The 19,356-nt window shown below is 46.3% G+C and overlaps 2 protein-coding genes across 2 annotated transcripts in view; one reads left to right on the top strand and one right to left on the bottom strand.

Annotated features, from left to right (window-relative positions):
- Positions 1-2,623, top strand: part of TMEM39A (transmembrane protein 39A) — a 10,151-nt gene extending 7,528 nt beyond the window's left edge. Inside the window, exons 6-9 of the mRNA XM_008631747.2 lie at positions 1-29; positions 839-1,026; positions 1,494-1,614; positions 2,147-2,623. The exon at positions 1-29 is cut by the window's left edge and continues 4 nt beyond it. Of these exons, the coding sequence (XP_008629969.2) occupies positions 1-29; positions 839-1,026; positions 1,494-1,614; positions 2,147-2,380 (572 nt within the window). The 3' untranslated portion in view covers positions 2,381-2,623. The remainder of the gene's footprint in view (positions 30-838; positions 1,027-1,493; positions 1,615-2,146) is intronic.
- A 164-nt stretch (positions 2,624-2,787) lies between these two features.
- Positions 2,788-19,350, bottom strand: LOC103613889 (fatty acid amide hydrolase). The gene is made up of 19 exons (XM_008631746.2): positions 19,335-19,350; positions 17,752-17,789; positions 16,391-16,531; positions 15,339-15,401; positions 14,047-14,167; positions 13,549-13,641; positions 11,830-11,990; positions 10,742-10,827; positions 10,443-10,526; positions 9,537-9,599; positions 9,334-9,411; positions 9,152-9,240; positions 8,412-8,448; positions 7,045-7,193; positions 6,769-6,831; positions 6,382-6,457; positions 5,924-6,008; positions 5,671-5,758; positions 2,788-5,150 (listed from the first exon to the last, which is right to left on the bottom strand). Exons 2-19 carry the CDS (start codon positions 17,754-17,756, stop codon positions 5,040-5,042), a joined length of 1,593 nt encoding a protein of 530 aa, XP_008629968.1. The 5' UTR covers positions 17,757-17,789; positions 19,335-19,350; the 3' UTR covers positions 2,788-5,039.
- Between the last annotated feature and the right edge of the window lie 6 nt (positions 19,351-19,356).

Here is a 19,356-nt window from a genome sequence, read left to right as displayed (position 1 = left end):
GGTCCTCCCTGCCACTGTGCTTTGTGAGGGTAGCTGTTGTCTGGCTCTCTCTGTGCCCCTGCCCGCCGTCTCCTTCTGACTGTTGTGTGAACTGCTGCCAGGCCAGATTCCTGGTTAATTCCCCTTTTCTCTGTCTCCCCTTTGGCAGCCCGGATAGCGGAGCATGGCTGCATCCGGAGTGCACTAGTACTGCTCCTGGTTGGCAGATAGGTATTTCCATAAATGTGATGCACCTCTAGTCCCATCACCCCACTTACTAACTCCCCTTCTCCCACCCCCCGTCCTAGGCAGATGGATAGCTGTGTTCTTCCTAGAAAAGAGAACCTGTTGTTACCCGTCTCAAATCCAACATTGTGGCTTTTGAATGCTTGGATCAGAGGCTTTGGTGGCCAGCCTGATAGAGCCAACTAGGATGCTTGGCAAACTAAATCCAGGAACCTCTTGTCAGTGTGGGGGTTGTATTTTTTCATCTGTCATTTATCTAACTTGAACAAGCTCCAGTTGGTGCAGAGAAATGGGCAGGGCTCCACAATCCATGTAGCAGTCTTGGTGTAATTGGTGCTCCTGGGGCAGTTCTGTGGCAAGCACAGTGCCTTGTTACCTGCTGCTGGAGGAGGAGATGCACCAGCTGCAGTATCATCCCCTGCCCTTTCTCCTTCAGCTCAAGGAGGGAGTCTTGAGTGTCTCCTAAGCTGTAACCCTCCGAAATCACCGGTCCAAAAGCGCATGCCTGTAACGTGTGGTGTGGGTCTGCTGGATGCACATGCAGTATGTCCCTTGTCATTCCTCCTTCTGTTTCGTGACAGTGGTGCCAAGTTCTTGTCTGGTCTCTTCACAGAGCACCCAGTACTACGACATGCGCTGGTCCTGCGAGCACCTCATCATGGTGTGGATCAATGCCTTTGTCATGCTCACCACACAGCTGCTGCCTCCCAAGTACTGTGACCTGCTCCACAGGTCTGCCGCCCACCTCGGCAAGTGGCAGAAACTAGAACATGGCTCCTACAGCAATGCTCCACAGCACATGTGAGTGTGGGGATGGGCAGGGCTTGGCATGCCTAGCAAGGGGCTGAGATGTTCTAGTAGATACAAGCAAATACCAGCAGTGCTTATCTACTCAGGATGTGTCTCCACTTCCCAGGCAACTCTGCTGGCCTTGTTCATTGAAAACAGAAACGTCTGCTCTAGAGACCTGTCTGAGCTCCTCCAGTCACTGCTGGTTCCTTCCCAGAAAGAAATGCTGAGATTCTTGGCCACTGGAGAGTATCTGGAGCAGAGGCAGGGGGTGGCCCCCTCCACTGCAGTGGACGGGGTTCTTGCACTGGGAGCCATTTGTTCATATTACTCAGAGTCCATTGAATGGTCGGTGCTTTTCCAGTGGGAGCTAGGGAGCAGAGGCTCTGGTGTTTTTCAAGATGCAGCCCATTCCCATGAGCCCTTGTTCAGGGGGTTGGGAGCACAGATGGTAACGCTCTGGCATTGTTTCCCCGCAGCTGGTCAGAAAACACAATATGGCCGCAGGGAGTTCTGGTGCGACGCAGCCGGTGCCTGTATAAAGCAGTTGGGCCTTACAACGTAGCAGTGCCTTCAGACGTGTCCCATGCCCGCTTTTATGCAAGTATCTCTTCTCTTGCTTGGTGCTTTACGACTGTGGGAGGGAATAGAGGCTCAAACCCAGCTGCAGCAGAGTAGACCGTGCAGGACAGAGTTCAGTGCTACATAAGAGGCTGTTGCTGCTGAGCAAAATACATGTTGGCAGCAGTGGGGCTTTCCTATTCAGTATTAGTGACCTCTGGGCAAGATGGGAACCAAAGCTGCCTTGTCAGTGCTTTCTCACTGAGGTGACACAGCTCTCCCAGCAGGCAGTGACATTCTCCTAAGAGGGTTCTAGTTAACATCTTTCAGGGAAATGGGAGAGTGGGTCAGCGGGCCAATAGGTTTATTTCACCCACTACCCCTTCTCAAGCAAAATGCCACTTCTACATGCCTTCTTTCTTACTGTTTCCCCTAAGTAGCAGCTAGTGGTGGTGGTGGAGCACAAGCACTGCTTCTGCCCTGCAGTGGTCCCTGACAGCATTATGTCCATATTCCTCCTCACTTCAAGCCAGTACCAAATGACACAAATCTCTCAACTGTTTCCCTGCAGTTCCTTTTTCACCGTCCATTACGGCTGCTCAACCTGCTGATTCTTATCGAAGGCAGTGTGGTCTGCTACCAGCTCTACTCCCTGCTGCGCTCAGAGAAGTGGAACCACACCCTCTCCATGGCCCTCATCCTTTTCTGCAACTATTATGTCTTATTTAAGCTCCTCCGGGACCGGATAGTATTAGGCAGGGCATACTCCTACCCACTTAACAACTATGGACTCAAGGCACACTAGGCCGGCCAGACGTGTACCCCTTCTCCTCCTCTTCCCCCAGGGCAGGGAGGGAACCTCAGAAAAAAAATATTTTCGTACAGTTCTATTTTTTTCTTGCGACGTTTATAAATATTTAAAATATTTTATATTTTGTATACTATTGTTTTTGTGGGGCGGGAAGGGGACCAGTGGCAATTAAATGTCGCTTTATAAACAAGGTGTTATTTTATATATATATATAAAAAAACCCCATCCATGTGTATATACCATATATCTATACCCATACATATATCTATGTGAAGCAACAGGATTGTGTGTGTGGTCACTGTGTCTGCTTTGCTCACAGAACTGCTGTTAATTAGGAACTGGGCTGCTGTAGAATTTGGATAAACTAACAGCCAGGGGGCAAAAAAGGAAACACAGGGGCCTTTCACCAGGATGAGTAAAGTTTATTTTAATGACCTCAGTACCAGGAAAGTCTTGCACTGGAAATGTGCATTGATGAGATATGTTTGGGCAAAGGGAGGAAGCAGTGTGTGAAAAGAGAGGCTGAGTTACTGCCAGTGAGTAAAAACTCAGTTCTTTCTTCTTCCCACTGTTAGGAGGATGCAGGTATTTTTAAAAAATAACTGTTTACTTTAGCCTCTCTCCTCCTAGCAACCTGAACTCCCTCACCATGCCCAGAGAATGAACTAAATATTGAAATTATAATTTTAGGGTAGTGTAGCATTTAGGAAGGGATTTGAAATAAACAGCTTTATCTCACAGGATGGTAATTGAATATTTTAGACACTCATCTCTAATTCTTTGAGTAATACCATTGACTTAGGAAATACTCAGCTATTTCCTTCAAGCAGTAATGTTCCTAGCTAAAATTTATTGTTGTGAAACACTTACCAACTCCCTGATTGCTAAGCAGTGCATTTCAGCCATTTCATTCTAATGTATGTTGGTAGTGTTAATAACTTATCATTAATAATAGAGGAAATACTTTGCTTTGAGACTGTTCTTCCTAAAGCTGAACTATACTAGACTAGTGAAAAAACAGTTGTGGTGGTATCCCACAGAGGAATTAAACATAAAAAGCAGTATCAACCATATAATTAACTGTGCCATGCTGGTGACAGTTGATGGTAGGAGTTGATGTTGTAAACTCAGGTAATTAAGCAGGGACAGCAATGCAATGTTCTTGCATTCAGATGCCATCTGACAACTAAAGTGCTAGCTCTGGTTAAGGAGTATCTAGGTGTGGAAAAAAAAGCCCCAAAACTGTACTGAGTTTGGGAGAAACTGCAACTTTCCGTTTCTTCTTTCCTTCCAAGCTATGTAAGAATACAGTGATCTCTGCTGTCTGTAGGACAGCTGCTCCAGCAGCCTGATCACAAGTCCAGGATGCCTGATGAGGGAGGCAACAGGAGATGCCTCTGAGCATTAACCCCCAAATGAACACAAATGCTTAGGTTTAGTTAATCCTAAAACTTTTCTTTCATGTGGCCCTAATGTTGCTGGCAGGACAAAGGTACTAGGGAATTTACAGTCTGGAGCCTTTCAATAAAACAACACCATGGCTTAACAGCCATGTCATGCTTTATGTAGTAATCCATATCTACCTTGATTACTTTAGGAAGTACTTTAAAGATAAGAGAAGATTGGCTTCTTATCTAGAGGCAGGCTCATTGCTGCATATGGCTTTGTGCAACACCTTTCTTGCATCCAGATTCAATTTCTGCAGTAGCTCAGAAGCATTTCCTACAAATTTCACCTGTTTCTAATAGCTGGCTCTGCACCCCTTGAACATTATTTCATAGCATTATCCAGTAGTTTCTTCCATTTGGACACCTTGATGATAGTAGGCTTATATATAAGCAACCAGCAGGAGAAAAGAGGCTCTCCAAGGCTTAGCTTGGGAAATGGAGATGTGCAGAAGAAAGCCAGAACACGGTACCAGGGCTTTGGGTCAGAGTCAAGGAGGGTTCATGGTCTGGCTCTTCCTCCCCTTGCATGCCAGGCTGAAGGTAGGCAGAACTCTGGGGCAGTGAGCACACCCAGATGCTGTGCAGCCCTTGGGCTGACCTTGCACTGTTGGCAGCACGAAGGAGAGAGGCACAGCAACATTTCCATAGCTACAGGCTTCTTGGTTTGCACCCAGTGACTGAGTACAGGGCCAAAACAAACGCTGCCTAACTGCAGGTGTGTTAAGATCCTCCTCCTCCTCCTGAGGGAGCTAGGCATTATTTGCTGCCTTTCACCTTCTGAAACAGTACCCGGAGGAGGAGGAGTTCCATGAGAAGGTTAAAGGTCTAGAGGTTGTACCTTGCCATGTACAGTTCTGTGAACTGCCTGCATGCAGTCCTGTAGATGCAACTGTCTTCCACCCATACACAGGACCCCCTACATGGGAAGAAATTGTAGAAGATAGTTGCAGTTCCCCCTGTTGGCAAAAACCCAACTAGCTAGTGCAGTTAGTCTCCCTAGTACAAACTGGACCATCCACCAAGCAGGGAGAAGAAATTATGTTTGCTCAGCCTCAGTGCCTGATTAGATCTGTGGTTTGTCCCCATTCCTCAAACGGGCCTGCTACTAAGCCTTATTCAGATGAACACTGAAAACAAGTTCACTCTAATACTTGGTCAGGTCAGACTAGGAAAAAACAGACTTATTCCCCATCTTGGTTGCTCCATCATGCGAGGATGTCATAATAAATGGATGGCTTTTTGGTCTGCTCACGGAACTGCTCTAGCTTTAGGCCGACCCTCAGAAGAACAGCTTCATCCCACCATTTTGCCATGACCTGGGAGAAGATGAGAGGCAGAAGGAGAAGAATGAATAAAAAAAACTAGCAGCATCACACATATAGATGCTCTTTAAGCCTTGGAAACAATTCCCTCCCTTGCCCCCCCCCCCCAACAGACATGTCTTCCCCTTTTACCCCAGTAAGTATAGCATCACTATTTGGGATAAAGGCAGCTGTGTGACTTTCAGTTGCAAGACATAGATCTTTCCTTTAAATGAGACCTGTTTCAAGAGTAAAGGACTTAAAGAAGTTACAGAAATGAGAAGAGAGGAAAGAGTAGTGACCAATAGTGGGTATTGATGCAAGTAGACAGGGAGACAGAGAAATCTTTCTCAAAAATACCCAAAGAGATCCTCTTCCATTCAGGAGTGAGGCAAATCACCCCCAAATTAAAGCTTTTATTTCCAGAACCTGCCAGCTCCTCAAGTGAGCTGTGTGGAAGAGCAAGGACCTGGTTGTGGTGCTTCAGGACAAAGCCAGCCAGGGATTTTGTGCCCCAGCATTCACAAAGACTCACCTGGAGGCTAATCGGAAGCCCAGCAATAGAATATCCAATGGGGACCACAAGGCCTGGAATCCCAGTGAAGTTACCAAGCTGCATGAACCTAGGGGGAAAAAGGTGTCATCAGTATTCCTGGTGCCAGCAGCAAATTCAACCCTTTTTGGTAAAGGCAACTATGATTAATCTCTCCCACCTTACAGTCTGAGGTTCTTCTTCTCCAGCTGTTCCCAAACTTTTGTTTCTGTAGTGCAAGTAGCACTTTCCTTACCTCATGGACCGGACTGTGAAGGATATATCGCTGCTCCCAGTCAAGAGGTCAGATTCATAAATTCTTGGGGCAGTGCAAGGAACAGCTGTGGAGGAATCACAAAATGACTGAACTTGAAAGGGACCTCAGAAGTTGTCTAACCTTCTGGCTCAGGAATGGTCAGCTAGTGCAGGGTGCCCATGACCATGTCCAAATAGCTTTTGAATATTGCCAGGGATGAAGATTCCACAGGCTCTTTGGGCAACCTGATGCAGTGCCATGGATACAACCAATAAATCTAGAAATACACAGCAGTCTTTCTAAACAGGCTGCATTATCTTCTAAAGGTGCAAGGCACAGCAAAGCGTTTGCACACAAGTCATACTTAAAATTGAGGAGGGAAAGCTAATGAAGTGACTGTTCCTAAAAGGCACCACACAGCTGCTGAGGACTCGCTCTTTAGCCAAGAGTGCCAATACCTGGTGTAAGGATACAGTTCACAGTGCTGAAGATCTCTTGCAAAAATCTCATGCTCCGAGTTCTCTGTCGATTTGCCTGCAAGCAGAGAGAATACTGTCTGATGGGCCCTTTTGGCACACAAAATTCATGTCTGATGCTGGCAAACTCTGCCCATCAGCGTCTCTGCCTTTGCAAAAGACACCATTCCCACAATCTGGAATCAGGATACAGGACAGGTGGCACATCTTCTGTGGTGCCCCACCATCCAGCATGCTTTCGTGGCAGAGGGCAGCTAGAGCTGGGTGACATCTTCCCATGGGTATGGGGAAGCTAAGAGAAGCCCCTATCCCACCTTTACAGTTCCACTAGGTGCCTCCCTTCAGCCCTCACCCCAGTATGTTCCTTACCTTGATATAATCCAGAGCTGTGAACTGGGAAGCCAAGGCCAGGCTAGCCCGAGTTTCCAAATTCTGAAATAAAAAACACTGATCAAGGCTCTGCTTGCAGGAAACTGAACTGTGACAGTCCAGGAGCTCTTTTCCAGGTCTACTCTTCTGTATCAGTAATCATCCAACAGGTAGTTTGTCACAGAAGAAGGAGGAGGACCTCAGGTTTCTCACTGACATGACATTTGTTCTGTATCAGCCAGGACAACTACTGACACTACTCCTGCTGCTACTTACCATTTCATGGAAATGTTTATTGAAGTCAGGTTGCAGGAAGTCCCTCATCTCACTGAGAATGCAGATCACATGTGCCACTCGCGCCTCCTCCATCTCTGGAAGAGAGACTTCAACCACACTGGCTCCCAAACTCTGCAGGTGCTTCACCGCTGTGTACAGGACAGGTAAAGCACAGACAGCATCCCTGAGTTCACCAGACTTCACAGAAGGGCTGCAAATCCCCAACCCCTGCAGAGTGAGAGACCCTGTAGGCCATTGCAGGGCAAGCGTCTTCAGTGCACCACGTGGCATGCATGGCTGCAGCTGCTTTTCCTAGGGAGATGCTTTTAACCTAACTACATCTCAGTATTCCAACAGGGCAGGGGCTTGCAGACAGGTTCCTAACTTACCTGCTGTACTTCAGGCAAATTCACCTCATCTCTCTAGCTTCCCAGTTAAGCCAAAGAGTAAAAGGACTGACAATGTTTCCCTGAGCACTTCACATCACCAGTGTTCTGTCAACATGAAGTGATTATTTAGCATCATGATATTCCCATTCAAAGCCTCTTCTGAACCATAATGATAGAGGAACCAGGGGATACCCAAGAGACCAGGTAAACAAGACAGGGCCACTAAATCTTGATGCACTTTAACAAGGCTGAACACCAAGACTTTGGGAAAGGTGACTCTTTTGAAGTCTGAAAAGAATCCTCTTCTTTCTGTGACCCCAACTTCTTTGTAAATACCCAAGCTTGCCTATGGTCCACCTCTTCTAAGAAAATGCTGTAAATGTATAAGTGTATAAAGAGGGTGAAGAAAATCCAGGCAAAGCCTGAATACTGTGAACTATCCCAGCTCCAATGCAACTACTATACCAGGCATTGTAGAGGCATACTCCCCCACCCCCAAGTACTCACCAGGGTCAATTCTGCGTAGTCTAAACTCTGACAAAGGCACCCTAAAGGCACCACTCGGCTGATTTCAAGGAAATACCAGAGAACTCGATACATCACAAAGACCTAGCACTGTATTACTACTGAGCATTATGTTGTGAAATAAGGCCCTGCCTTAAAAGTCTTCTACCATTAAAGCTTGCAGAGTAAGTATTACCAAGCACAGATCTGTCTTTATACACACAGAAGCTGAGCACACTGGACTGCATTCTTCCATTGTAATCTGACAAGCCTGCAACTGCTGAGCTTTTTAACCCTCAGCAGTCAGGGGGGCTTCCCCAATACAAAGCTCCTGCTGTTTATCCAGCCAGACCCCTTTAAGCAACTGCCTGTAAGGGCTTCAGGCAGGACCTATTTAATGCATACATAAGAGGAGCACCAAGTGACACCATAACATCAGACACAATAAAAGACTTACAGACTTTTTGTCTTTACCTTTCTCACAGGCAGACAGAACTTCAGCATCACATGCCTAAAGAAGAAAGAACCAAGCAGACTTTAGTAACTGCTCTCCTCCTCTTGGTGAGCACACTCACCAGGACTTCAGTCCTCATGGTGCTCTCCTTGTTCCTGTCCCTAACAGCAGTGAAACAGTCCTGCAGGACTGCCTTAGGTCACATGCTGCAAGAAAACAGCTTGCAGGTCACACCCCTAATGAAAAGGAAAGGTCACCTTCTCCAGAGGAGAGAATATTCCTCCTCTGCACTGTGGCAGAGCCAATAAGAGTCTTTTTTTTAGCTCCAGGAAGAAATCCTGAGCACATTTGTGGGGCTGCATTACAATTCTCAAGCAGTACTAGCCTGCAAGCCCCACTTCTACACTGGAATAATGAAATAACACTCGGCAGCTACAGCACTGTCACCAAGTGGATACATTCCTTTTCCTCATTTGATTTTAAACTAACTGCCTTTTGTAATCAGTTCAGAAGCATTGTTTCCAATAGAATCAGCAGTAGTCATTACCTTTCCTAATGCCTTCAACAGACTCTTACTCAAAAGGCTGCCTTAAAAAATATACCTCCTTGTTGATGTTTTCACACAGGCTGTATTATCTTCCAACTATAAGACTAAATATAAGAAGCTCTAATGATGACAGGCAAGACAACAATGAATGCACTGGGCTCCTTTAAAATCTTATTTTGCAAAGCAGCAGAAAAATAGAGATAAACCAGGTACCTTAAAAAATGTCCAGTCCACTCCCAGTTTTAAGCCTTTCAGGTCAGGAGCACACATATCAGATAGGGTTGCTTTGGGCTGTTTGAGTCCTGCAGGAAACAAAGAAGAGTTCCTGCTTTTATTCTAGGATGCCTCTAGGAAGGCAGAGCATCTGGGCTCAGGGAGGGAGAGGGCTCACCTACCATATGGATAGAGCAGATCTGGCTCAGCAAGGATACTGTAAACAATGGCTGCATCTGCCACTGACGTACAGATAGGGCCTGTAAAAGAGACCAGTTATAAAAAGTGGTAAGAGGTAAATAGTACCTTCCCCCCCCACATCTTTTCTAGGCACAGGTTGCCTCCCCTGTGAGACATCCCTGAAGTGGAGCACAAGTCCTCTTACCTACGCTGACTGTGGAGTAGGAGAGTGGCAAGCTGCCATGACAACTGATGCGCCCAAATGTACCTGGAGAACAAGAACTGGGACTTAGCTGGGTATCAGCAGCTGCTGGGAAGAGCCATCTACATGCTCTGGTGCACCCACGGTAAACAACAAACCCCTGCCAGTCACTTTGATGTCTGCTGTTTCAGAGCCCAGTCTCTCATCCTTCAGTACTCTGTTCTGCTGACCACTGTCTGTCTCATCAGTGAAACACATGCATTCAATGAATAGTGCAATTGGTTTCACCCCTAAGAAATTATTTAGTTGAAGGGAAATATGTGCAGGGACATTTTGGAATATTTGTATTTAAATATGCAAAAGCAGCATTTATGGTGTGGAGGATGGAGAGGCAGGAGCAGAGTATCAACCGCAGGAGACAGCACCCCATGGGAGGTCTCACCCACTTCACCAGTGAGACTTCATGCCTAACACCAGCTGTCTTCTGCAAGTACTCATATCACCTTTCTGGCCAGTTACATTTTGTCATCATCACTATCTTCCTCAGATGAAACAAGATTTGTCAAGTTGACCACATGTGAAGGATGGAAAGAGAGTAATGGCTGAGTATCTGGTCTCAGATGAAAGGTAGAAGGAAAAGGGTAGAAAGGAAAAGCAGCACGCATATTTTGTTTAGCATTTAATGTAAGTTAAGTTAGGTTTTTTGAACATCTGTTCAACAGACAGTAGAGAATACTTCCATGCTGCCAGTCTAACCCACATGACTCTCAGGGTATTATATTTCAGAGTTTCTCTGGTCAAATTTTACTTCACAGGAATTAATAAACAAGTGCCTGACTTGTTTGTGGAATTCTATCTGAAACAGCAAACAAGATGAACACACACTCCTCCAAGATTAAAGGGCTCTACCTTTCAGCCCCACCACACCACAGAACGAAGCAGGAATCCTCACAGAGCCTCCTCCATCTGTGCCAATAGCCACGGGGCAGAGACCTAAAAAAACCCACACGTTGGCCTGTGATCAGAGACACATCATGTTGCCCTGTCCATTCTACCAGCAGCTACATCCAAGGCAGCACACAGAGCTCTCTGTTTTGCTAGAAGTTCCCTCCAGCTTCTAAACCCAACCCCTCCCCCAAAAAACCTAAATGCCTGAGGTACTCTGGCTCAGGACCTTCCTCCCACCAACTCCATTTAGGACCACCTACCTGCTGCTACAGCTGCTGCTGACCCACTGGAGCTCCCACCTGTGAAGTGGTTAGGATTGTAGGGATTCCTGGGGATCTTGTGGTACCTGAAGCAAACAAAGATTGTTGAATCTTTTCTTAGGAAGGACTCTGTGCACTACAGGCCAGGAAAAGATCCAGAAACACAGCTCAGGGATTCTGATCTCTTGGTAAGGAGATGCCATTTAACATCAGAAGTGCCATGTCCCTAGAAAACAGGATGCAAATAAGACTTCTGCCTCAGAGTCCAATCTCCTGTGAGTGTAAGCAGCCTATCCAAAAGAGACAGGCCCAAAGCAAGGGAAAAGATGCCACTTCAGCTCTTCTGTTTGCAATGGCACCATGCCTGCCACAGTGCATTATGCAATTCCGAAAGGTGGAGCAGTTGGTGGCCAGCAATCCTTACAGACAAGCAAGTCAGCTCTGCCCTTTATCCCCAGCCTCCAGGCTGACCACAACGCCAGCCAGCAGAGCCCTGCCAAACCGCTGGGTGTCCATCCCACCTCCCACGGTGAGGAAATGCTGGCACACTGTTGCACCGAGGGGGAGCCCTAGTTCCACCCAGCTGCACATGCACCAAGCGTGGTTCTCTCTACACAAGGCTCATCAAGGCCGTGAGCACCACTGCTCTGGAACTGGGCAGTGAACCTGTTTTAGCTAGGAAGTAAAACCACGATGTTCTCCTGAGATGGTTGTACTTTTTCTCACTGTTCTAGGCCTTCAACCATCATTGAGGTTGAACATTACATGGCTATTTATTTGATTTCTGTCACAGCTTTTGTCTACCACTCATCCTATAAACATTCACACCTCCAGGCCTATAAGGCCTGACAAACCAAGTTCCTTACTCAGCAGACAACACTCAGAGCCTCTCCTCCCTTTGGTTTCAGGAGCCTTCAGGCTTCCACAGCTACTCTAACCCTCAAATCTACAGTGCTGGGTTTCCATACCCCCAGGGCTCTGTCATGCTTCCATTTTTCTCACATGCTTGCCCTTATTTTTGTACCCTTTCCTGTGAGTTCTGGACAGTATTTCTAGATGGGGGTAAGAGAGAGGAAAGTGGTTTTTACCTATTCGGGTTGCATCCAGTTGTTCCAGTCCCTAGCTCATGCATGTTTGAGACCCCAATAATGATAGCCCCAGCCTCTCGTAGCTTCTTGGCCACAGTAGCATCTTCTGTTTCTGGCTGTGTCCCAAGATACACTGTTCCTACTCGGTGATGGTAAGGTACCTTGGCAAGAAGACACCTAATTATTCATTCTAAAACCCTGGCAAGGTGCACATGCACACTTCAACATCACAACAGATCCCAGACATTAGGACCCATGGAAGTAAGGGCTAGGGAACATCACTCTTCAATTTGTTCTGTGTTAGTCTCTGTTAGGAGGGATACTTAACCTTTCAATATTTGGTCCTTCTCCCATGCAGAGAAGTCCTTTTCACACCATCATACAGAAGAGCAGAAACATGTAGATGGTCAAAGCCTGCCTCCCTGCAGCAATGCAACTGCCGTGCCCAGAGGCTGCAGAACAATCACCTTGGCCCCACAGCACACAGCTCTGTGCTCCATCTTTCTGTGGACAGAGCTACAACATTTCAGATCTGCATGCTTTGAAGCCGGGCACCAAGATAAGTCGAATGCCAAAATACCAGATGGACTTATTTTAGGGTATGCTAAGTACTCTTTAGTTCGAGGCGGCAATAGAAGAATCTGTACATAAACAGGACTCCCACCACAGGGGTAGATCTCTGCAGAGCCTACAACAGCCTGATGGCACTGCCAGGAGTATTTACTGCTAGCTGTTGTTAGGCCACAGGTAAAAATCTTTGTCAGTAGGGATTTTCAAAGTAACTTGCGTATTTCTGATACATGTACTTCAAGGTAAGGAGACAGGGATGCTTTGCCAGTGGAGCAGAGTCAGTGCCTGAGAAATACACACAGTTACACCCACTATACAGATCTTGTTATACATTCTCATTTCATCTCATACGAGACTGTTTCCCACACCCACCCTCTACTCCTCGTGGATTAAAGAGATCAGTACAAGATATGGAACACGTCTGCTGTGTGCAAGCTCTGTCTTCACCTTGCAAAACTTGTTAATCCTACTCACTGCAAACCCACGTACAACCCCTTATTACATATTCCCAGGCTTTTGCGGAGGAGTCGGTCTGAAAACCTTGTCACAGTGAGCTGCCCAGGTTAACCACCTGCAGCAGGAACTGGCAGCTAGACAAGGAAACTCACCACTTTGAATTCTTCTTTCAGACACATTGGGATGCCATCCAGACAAGACAGGGTACATTTATTCCTGTAACGAGTAGTGGAGGCCTCAGCCATCTGCACAGAGGGAAAAAAAAAGCATAAAGCATATGTTATATATATTTAGCTGAGCTGAAGGTCATCACCAGTATTGGAATAGGTAAGGAGACAGGGATGCTTTGCCAGTGGAGCAGAGTCAGTGCCTGAGAAATACACACAGTTACACCCACTATACAGATCTTGTTATACATTCTCATTTCATCTCATACGAGACTGTTTCCCACACCCACCCTCTACTCCTCGTGGATTAAAGAGATCAGTACAAGATATGGAACACGTCTGCTGTGTGCAAGCTCTGTCTTCACCTTGCAAAACTTGTTAATCCTACTCACTGCAAACCCACGTACAACCCCTTATTACATATTCCCAGGCTTTTGCGGAGGAGTCGGTCTGAAAACCTTGTCACAGTGAGCTGCCCAGGTTAACCACCTGCAGCAGGAACTGGCAGCTAGACAAGGAAACTCACCACTTTGAATTCTTCTTTCAGACACATTGGGATGCCATCCAGACAAGACAGGGTACATTTATTCCTGTAACGAGTAGTGGAGGCCTCAGCCATCTGCACAGAGGGAAAAAAAAAGCATAAAGCATATGTTATATATATTTAGCTGAGCTGAAGGTCATCACCAGTATTGGAAAGGATATCAAAAATGGCTTTCTTGGCCAGTCTATCAAAGTTTCCTTCTTCTTCCACCATATGCTGGTGAGAAACTACAACTTGGAACCATCTATGCTAATGGATGCCACATAAGCACAGAAGTCCCATTATAAACAGTCATCCAGCAGGAAACAGATTGCTTTAATGCTACCTCTCTTTGCAGGAAGGAAAGCAAACTTGTTTGTAGACCTCTAAACACAGAGGAAGGAAAAATGTACTTATTTTTCTGTGCATATTGCCCCTTCTAATGGATGCTACTGCCCTTGGGGTGGCAGAGGCCCCTTTCCTACCAGAGGCAGACATTACCAGCATTATTTGCTCCCGGTCCCATTGCACTACGGCTCTGAGTGGGGGTGTGGATTTGTCGCAGTCCTCCAACATGGCAATGATGTTCTTGGCTACTTGGGATGGCGTCAGCTTCCCACTCCTACAGGACAGGAAAAGTTGGGCATTTGTTACAAGACCTTCCCTCACCACGTCCACACACAAGGTTTGTCTCCCATGCAGCAAGATGGCAGCTGCCACAGCTTTAAGCAAGAATTAGGTAAGAATCTCTGTGTGGTGATGATCGGAACACAGCTGACACCATCAAAACAGGAAATTCTTTTCCTTAAGGGGAAAATTTGCCTACACGGAATGGTCCTTAGAGTAGGGGCAAAAGCTAGGAGAGTTACCCAGGTATTCCTGAACCACCAGACAGATAAACAGGGACAAACAGCTGACAGCTTTACTGAGCTTTCCAAGCTCCTGAAAGCTTGGAAGCTATGAAACTCACAGTATCATGAGCTAAGACCAAGAGGCCAGACCACTTTATGCAGGCCTCCCATTACAGAGAAGGGGCTCCCAGCAGTACTGTCATAACTCACCTTTAATAAACCTTCCCTCCCTCCTGGCAAAGGCTGTGTTACACCACAAACACACCATCTCTGGCTGACACAAAAGCCTTGAGGCCACGATGTGCCTGTAACACCAGACTGCAGTGTCAGCCCTTGGCTCCAAGGCCACAGCCTGCAGGCAGAGGTGGCCCTTGAGGAACAAGTTCCAGGAGTGCAAGAATATTTATCCGAGGGCTCCACACCTGGCACAGGTCCCAGAGGCAACTAGGATTACCTGGCAGCCAACAGCTCATGGAACCCCAGAGCCAGGGATGTGTTTTCAGCTCTTTCCAAGCTGGACACATTTACTGGGTGAAAGCAGGTGTCATGCTCAGAGAAGCACAAGGAGCTGGGGAACCAAGGGATTTGTCAGAGACCCACAGTAGGCACAACTTGCATAACCCAGATCAACCTTCATCTATTTCTCGCTCATGTGTTTGAGCAAACAAGATATGTAGAAATCTTTCTCAGAGAAGACTGACAATAAGCCAAAGAAAATGGCATTTAAATATTCTTTCAGGACTTGTAAAGTTGTGCCAGCTCTCCCAGCTGACTTTCCTTTGTTATTCTACTAAAGGGAAAGAACAGTAGGAAGTGATGATAAACAGTGGCACCTCAAGGACAATGCTAACAAAGAAATGCCTGAGAGCCTGTGAACAGAAGCAGCCCACAGCAGGGGAACATGCGGGACAGAGGTTGTTTCCAGACCATAGTTTCACCTACTGGTAGCATTCCAGATAGTCTTTGATCCCTTTGAAGCTAAATCCATTGCTAGCAGAATTAGACCTGAAAAAAAAAAAAAAAAAAAAGGATTAAAGGGGGCAACTGTGAGCGACCAAAGGCGGCTTTGTTTAGACCTGTAGATTTCAGCATCACTGTCCAATGCAGGTTTGGGCATCACTCACTCACAGGAAACCATGGGGATTGCCAGCCCCTGCATTGCATCTCACACTCTGTCAGACTCCTTCCACACAAGCCAGGCAACAGGTACACTACGGATGCCACAGAAATAAGGGATCAGTTTTGCCAGTATGTTCTAGTTTCTTCATATTCCTACTGAAATACAGCAGTCATTAAACTGTTCAAAACGTATTCCAGATTTACATTCACTACTCACCACTGCAACATTATAGCCTAGCTGGAATATACTTGAGAACCTACTCCCAGGATCTCTGTCAAAACTTCGATCCAGAGACAGCCAGCAGCACATCTGGTGCGTGGTGCAGGAATGGGAAAAGGCACCGTGCAGCACACACAAGGATCACATCAGCAAACTCCTTCAACGCCAAGTCAATGGCTCTAGCACATAAGCAATGGACCATTTCTCATCACTAACAAAGCCAATTTCTTGCACATCATTTTCTTTAAAACCTGTGCTCCTCCTCTCCTCCAAGTAAACCTGGTGTTCTCTCCGAGATTCCCTGCAGACAAGAAACAGCACTCCTGCAAACTTACTTAGAGGGATCTATGCACTGACCAGCCAAACACTAAAAGTATCTGCTTTAATAGTGCAACTAGAGCCCTGGAAAGGGCAGAATTTGGTCTCTCCCCAATAGGCAGACTCCCTTAAGCTTTTCCTTTTCATGTTGCTCATAATTACTGGTGATTTATGAGTTACAAAAGGCAGGATGACTGACAGCACTATTCCTTTTGTGAAGTGGCTGGGCATGGAAACAAGAATTCAATCTAAATTGCTGACAATGACAGTTCCCCACGAATGTAACAGCGCCAGCATGTGTGTTCTTCCACTTCTCTCTTACACATCACATACTGACCTTGCATCTGTCAGCTGCTTGATAACATCTGAAGTGCTTTTAGCCTCAGACTTGTCTTCTGTAACCCCCGCAGCAACCTCCGGGATGAATGTGGGATCTTCATGAATGTCAAGGGAACGCATAAGCGAGAAGTTGTTCATCCTGAATGAGAGAGAGTCACTGCTGGAGTTTTCAACCTCGACCATGACTAATTTTTCAGACTGTTCAGAAGGAACCTTACCCAAGAACATTTTGTCTTAGCAGCCTGCTTTCACAGCAGGGAGTTGCAACAGTTACAAGCAACTAATCTCCCCCACATATTCTGCTTGCTTAACAAAGCCTCCTACCTCTTGACATAAGGCCAGCCTCTGTAAACCCTAGCTGGGAAAAAAAATGGTGGAAGTTTTTGATTCACTTTAATTAGACCTCTCATACACAGACCAAACAAGACAGGAACATGGAGGAAAATAAAAGGAGAATGTAGTATAAGCCATACACATTCAACCACTAATCCTGTTAAAACAAGCACCTCTTTAGACTTTTCCGTGACCTGTATCTGTTTGCAATCAAATACAACAGGGATTGCAGCATAAATCCATAGCCTGGACCACATAAAGCATGGAAATCAAAACCTTGTCACAGATATCCAGGAATGATCTGCAGTGTAACAGCAGTGGCACTTGCCTGGGTTTGACTTGCTCAAAAAGCCCACCCCCCCAGTAAAACTCAGGAGTGACACAGTTCTCAGTGTCCTGGGATCTGCACAGATGACCCTTCGAATGATGGGCAAACTATGTGAAAAAAGCATGATCCTGGGGTTCCTGAATCTCTTACCCAAGTGTCTCTTAGTGCAATATATACCTGAAATCAGTTTCTGAACAAAAACACATGTGAGAGAAGGAGGAAACGCTGACCTAAAATAGTGAACATCACTAAAAAGAACTTATCAAAACCTCTGAACTTTATGTTTGGCCTCACTTCCCCACTACTACTATTCTTTTAACCCTATTAGTGATAAGCACAGCATATTTGCACATCCATCAGCTTTGAAAAAAAGTTTGTCCTTTAACAAAAGAGCAAAGGCAAAGAAACATAAACAAAAGGCAAAAAGAAAAGCTGGCAAACACAGTTTCTATGCACCTGCATGAGTGTGAAAAAAGGTTAATTTCTTCTCATAGAGACCCACTCAAATGACAGTAGTTAAAAAAATAGTCCAGAAAACATCTATGAAATAATCTTACTCACTCTCCAATCAAATTAAGCAGCTTTCCTCTTAAAATATAATTTCAGATAACCTATAAGCAGTGTGCAATGCAAGTGCCTTAAACATAAAAAAAAGATATAATAGAAACTCGCAGTGGGAGAAAACTCCCCACTCTTACCTCATTAAGAATGGCAGTAAGCAGATCTGTCCAAAAGCCTAGGAAAAAAGCAAGCAAAAATGTTGGTTTTCAGCAACTTTGACCTGACTTCTTCACTAGACAAGGAATGCTGAATATGCTCATGATTGCTGCAGGCTCAGAGCACCCTAGAGAGCATGCAACGCTATGCTGTAAAGAAACAGCACAAACACTTGTATTTTGTGCCACAAAAATGGCCTGAAATGCTTTTCCCCCACCTCTCATATTTATGTAATTACAAAAAGACTATTATTCTGATTCTTCTGCCTTTGTCTTTCCCTGACTCACACAGAAAGCCTGCATCTGCAGATGCAACACTGTTAAGAAGCATCTATATAGCTCCCATCCATTATTTTCTTTGTGTTCCACGGATTATGCAAACATTGGATAAGGTAGGAGCTTATTATTTTATTTATCGCACAATTAGGACCTTTCCTGTCTCTCAACCAGCTCCTGCAGTAAAATGAGTCAACTTGGAAAAGCGTGAGAAGTTTAGAGACTCTGTGGTAGCAGACAGCTGAAAATACTCTTTCAATACCTTGACTCCCAGTGTAGCAGCACCAGCAATTCCAAAGAGACCAGCCTTGTTCTAGCCTGTCTTAAAATCTCAACAATGGACTCAGAAACATGTTGTGGTATGTACAAATACAGTACAAGTCTGAGGCAAGGCTCACACTGCTAGTCCCACAAAGCGGTATGTTATCTCACACATTGCATAAGAATTACAGCACCTCTTTGAAAACACACAGCTCCTAATCTACATCTAATCTAACACAACACAGTCCTGTAGGAGATTGAGAATCTCACATCCCCCTTCCAAGGGGGATGTCAGAAAAGGAAACAAGCCCTTTGCCATGCACCAGAAGCAGCCACAAAGCGAAGGATAACAAGGTATTCTGGTTGTTACATCTTGACAGAAAGCCGCTCCCAAGGTATTCTCACAAATAAACACAGCCCATCAAGCTTTCACTCCAGGCCCAGGCGAACACCAAGCTTTGTAAACAGGTGACACGGCTGAAAAGAAACTTTCGTGCCTACCTTGCTCAAAAGGAAGGCCAAGCAGCAGCAGCAACCAAACCCAGCTGCTTTCAGCAGAAGCTGGTGCGGGGTGAGCAGTGCCCAGGGCATACACACTTTCCTCCCCCCTGCACCCTGACACCGAGCGGTCCCACTGCCACAGCGGGATCAGCCCTCAGGCTCCCGAACACGCCAGAGCCCACCCGAGGGGAGCACAGGGGGCACAGCTGCCTTCAGCACCCTGCTGGAACCCCCCTCAGAGCGCTGAGGGACCCAAGCCTCCTGACGTCCAAGGAGAGCTGGTGGCAGCTGTATTTCGAGTTTGGTATCATCTTTGCTCCCCACACCCAAAGACGCACAGGATACCCTCAGCCAGAGGCCGGCGCTCTCAGCGCCCGCGGCATCACACCTGTGGTACCGGGTGAACCCGAGAGCACGAAGAGAGCCACAACCTCCCCGCCGAGCCCCGCTCGCTCCGAACCCCTCACCCGGTTTTCCCCGAGCAACCCCGGGTTTCACTGCCCTGTCCTCCGCCGGCCCGCACTCACCGTGTTGGCCACATGGACGAAG

The sequence above is a fragment of the Corvus brachyrhynchos genome, unplaced genomic scaffold (genome assembly GCF_000691975.1).
Source record: "Corvus brachyrhynchos isolate BGI_N302 unplaced genomic scaffold, ASM69197v1 scaffold3, whole genome shotgun sequence".
Classification (NCBI taxonomy): domain Eukaryota; kingdom Metazoa; phylum Chordata; class Aves; order Passeriformes; family Corvidae; genus Corvus; species Corvus brachyrhynchos.
Note: the sequence above shows the minus strand (reverse complement) of the source record. Positions and strands in the feature narration are given on the sequence as shown.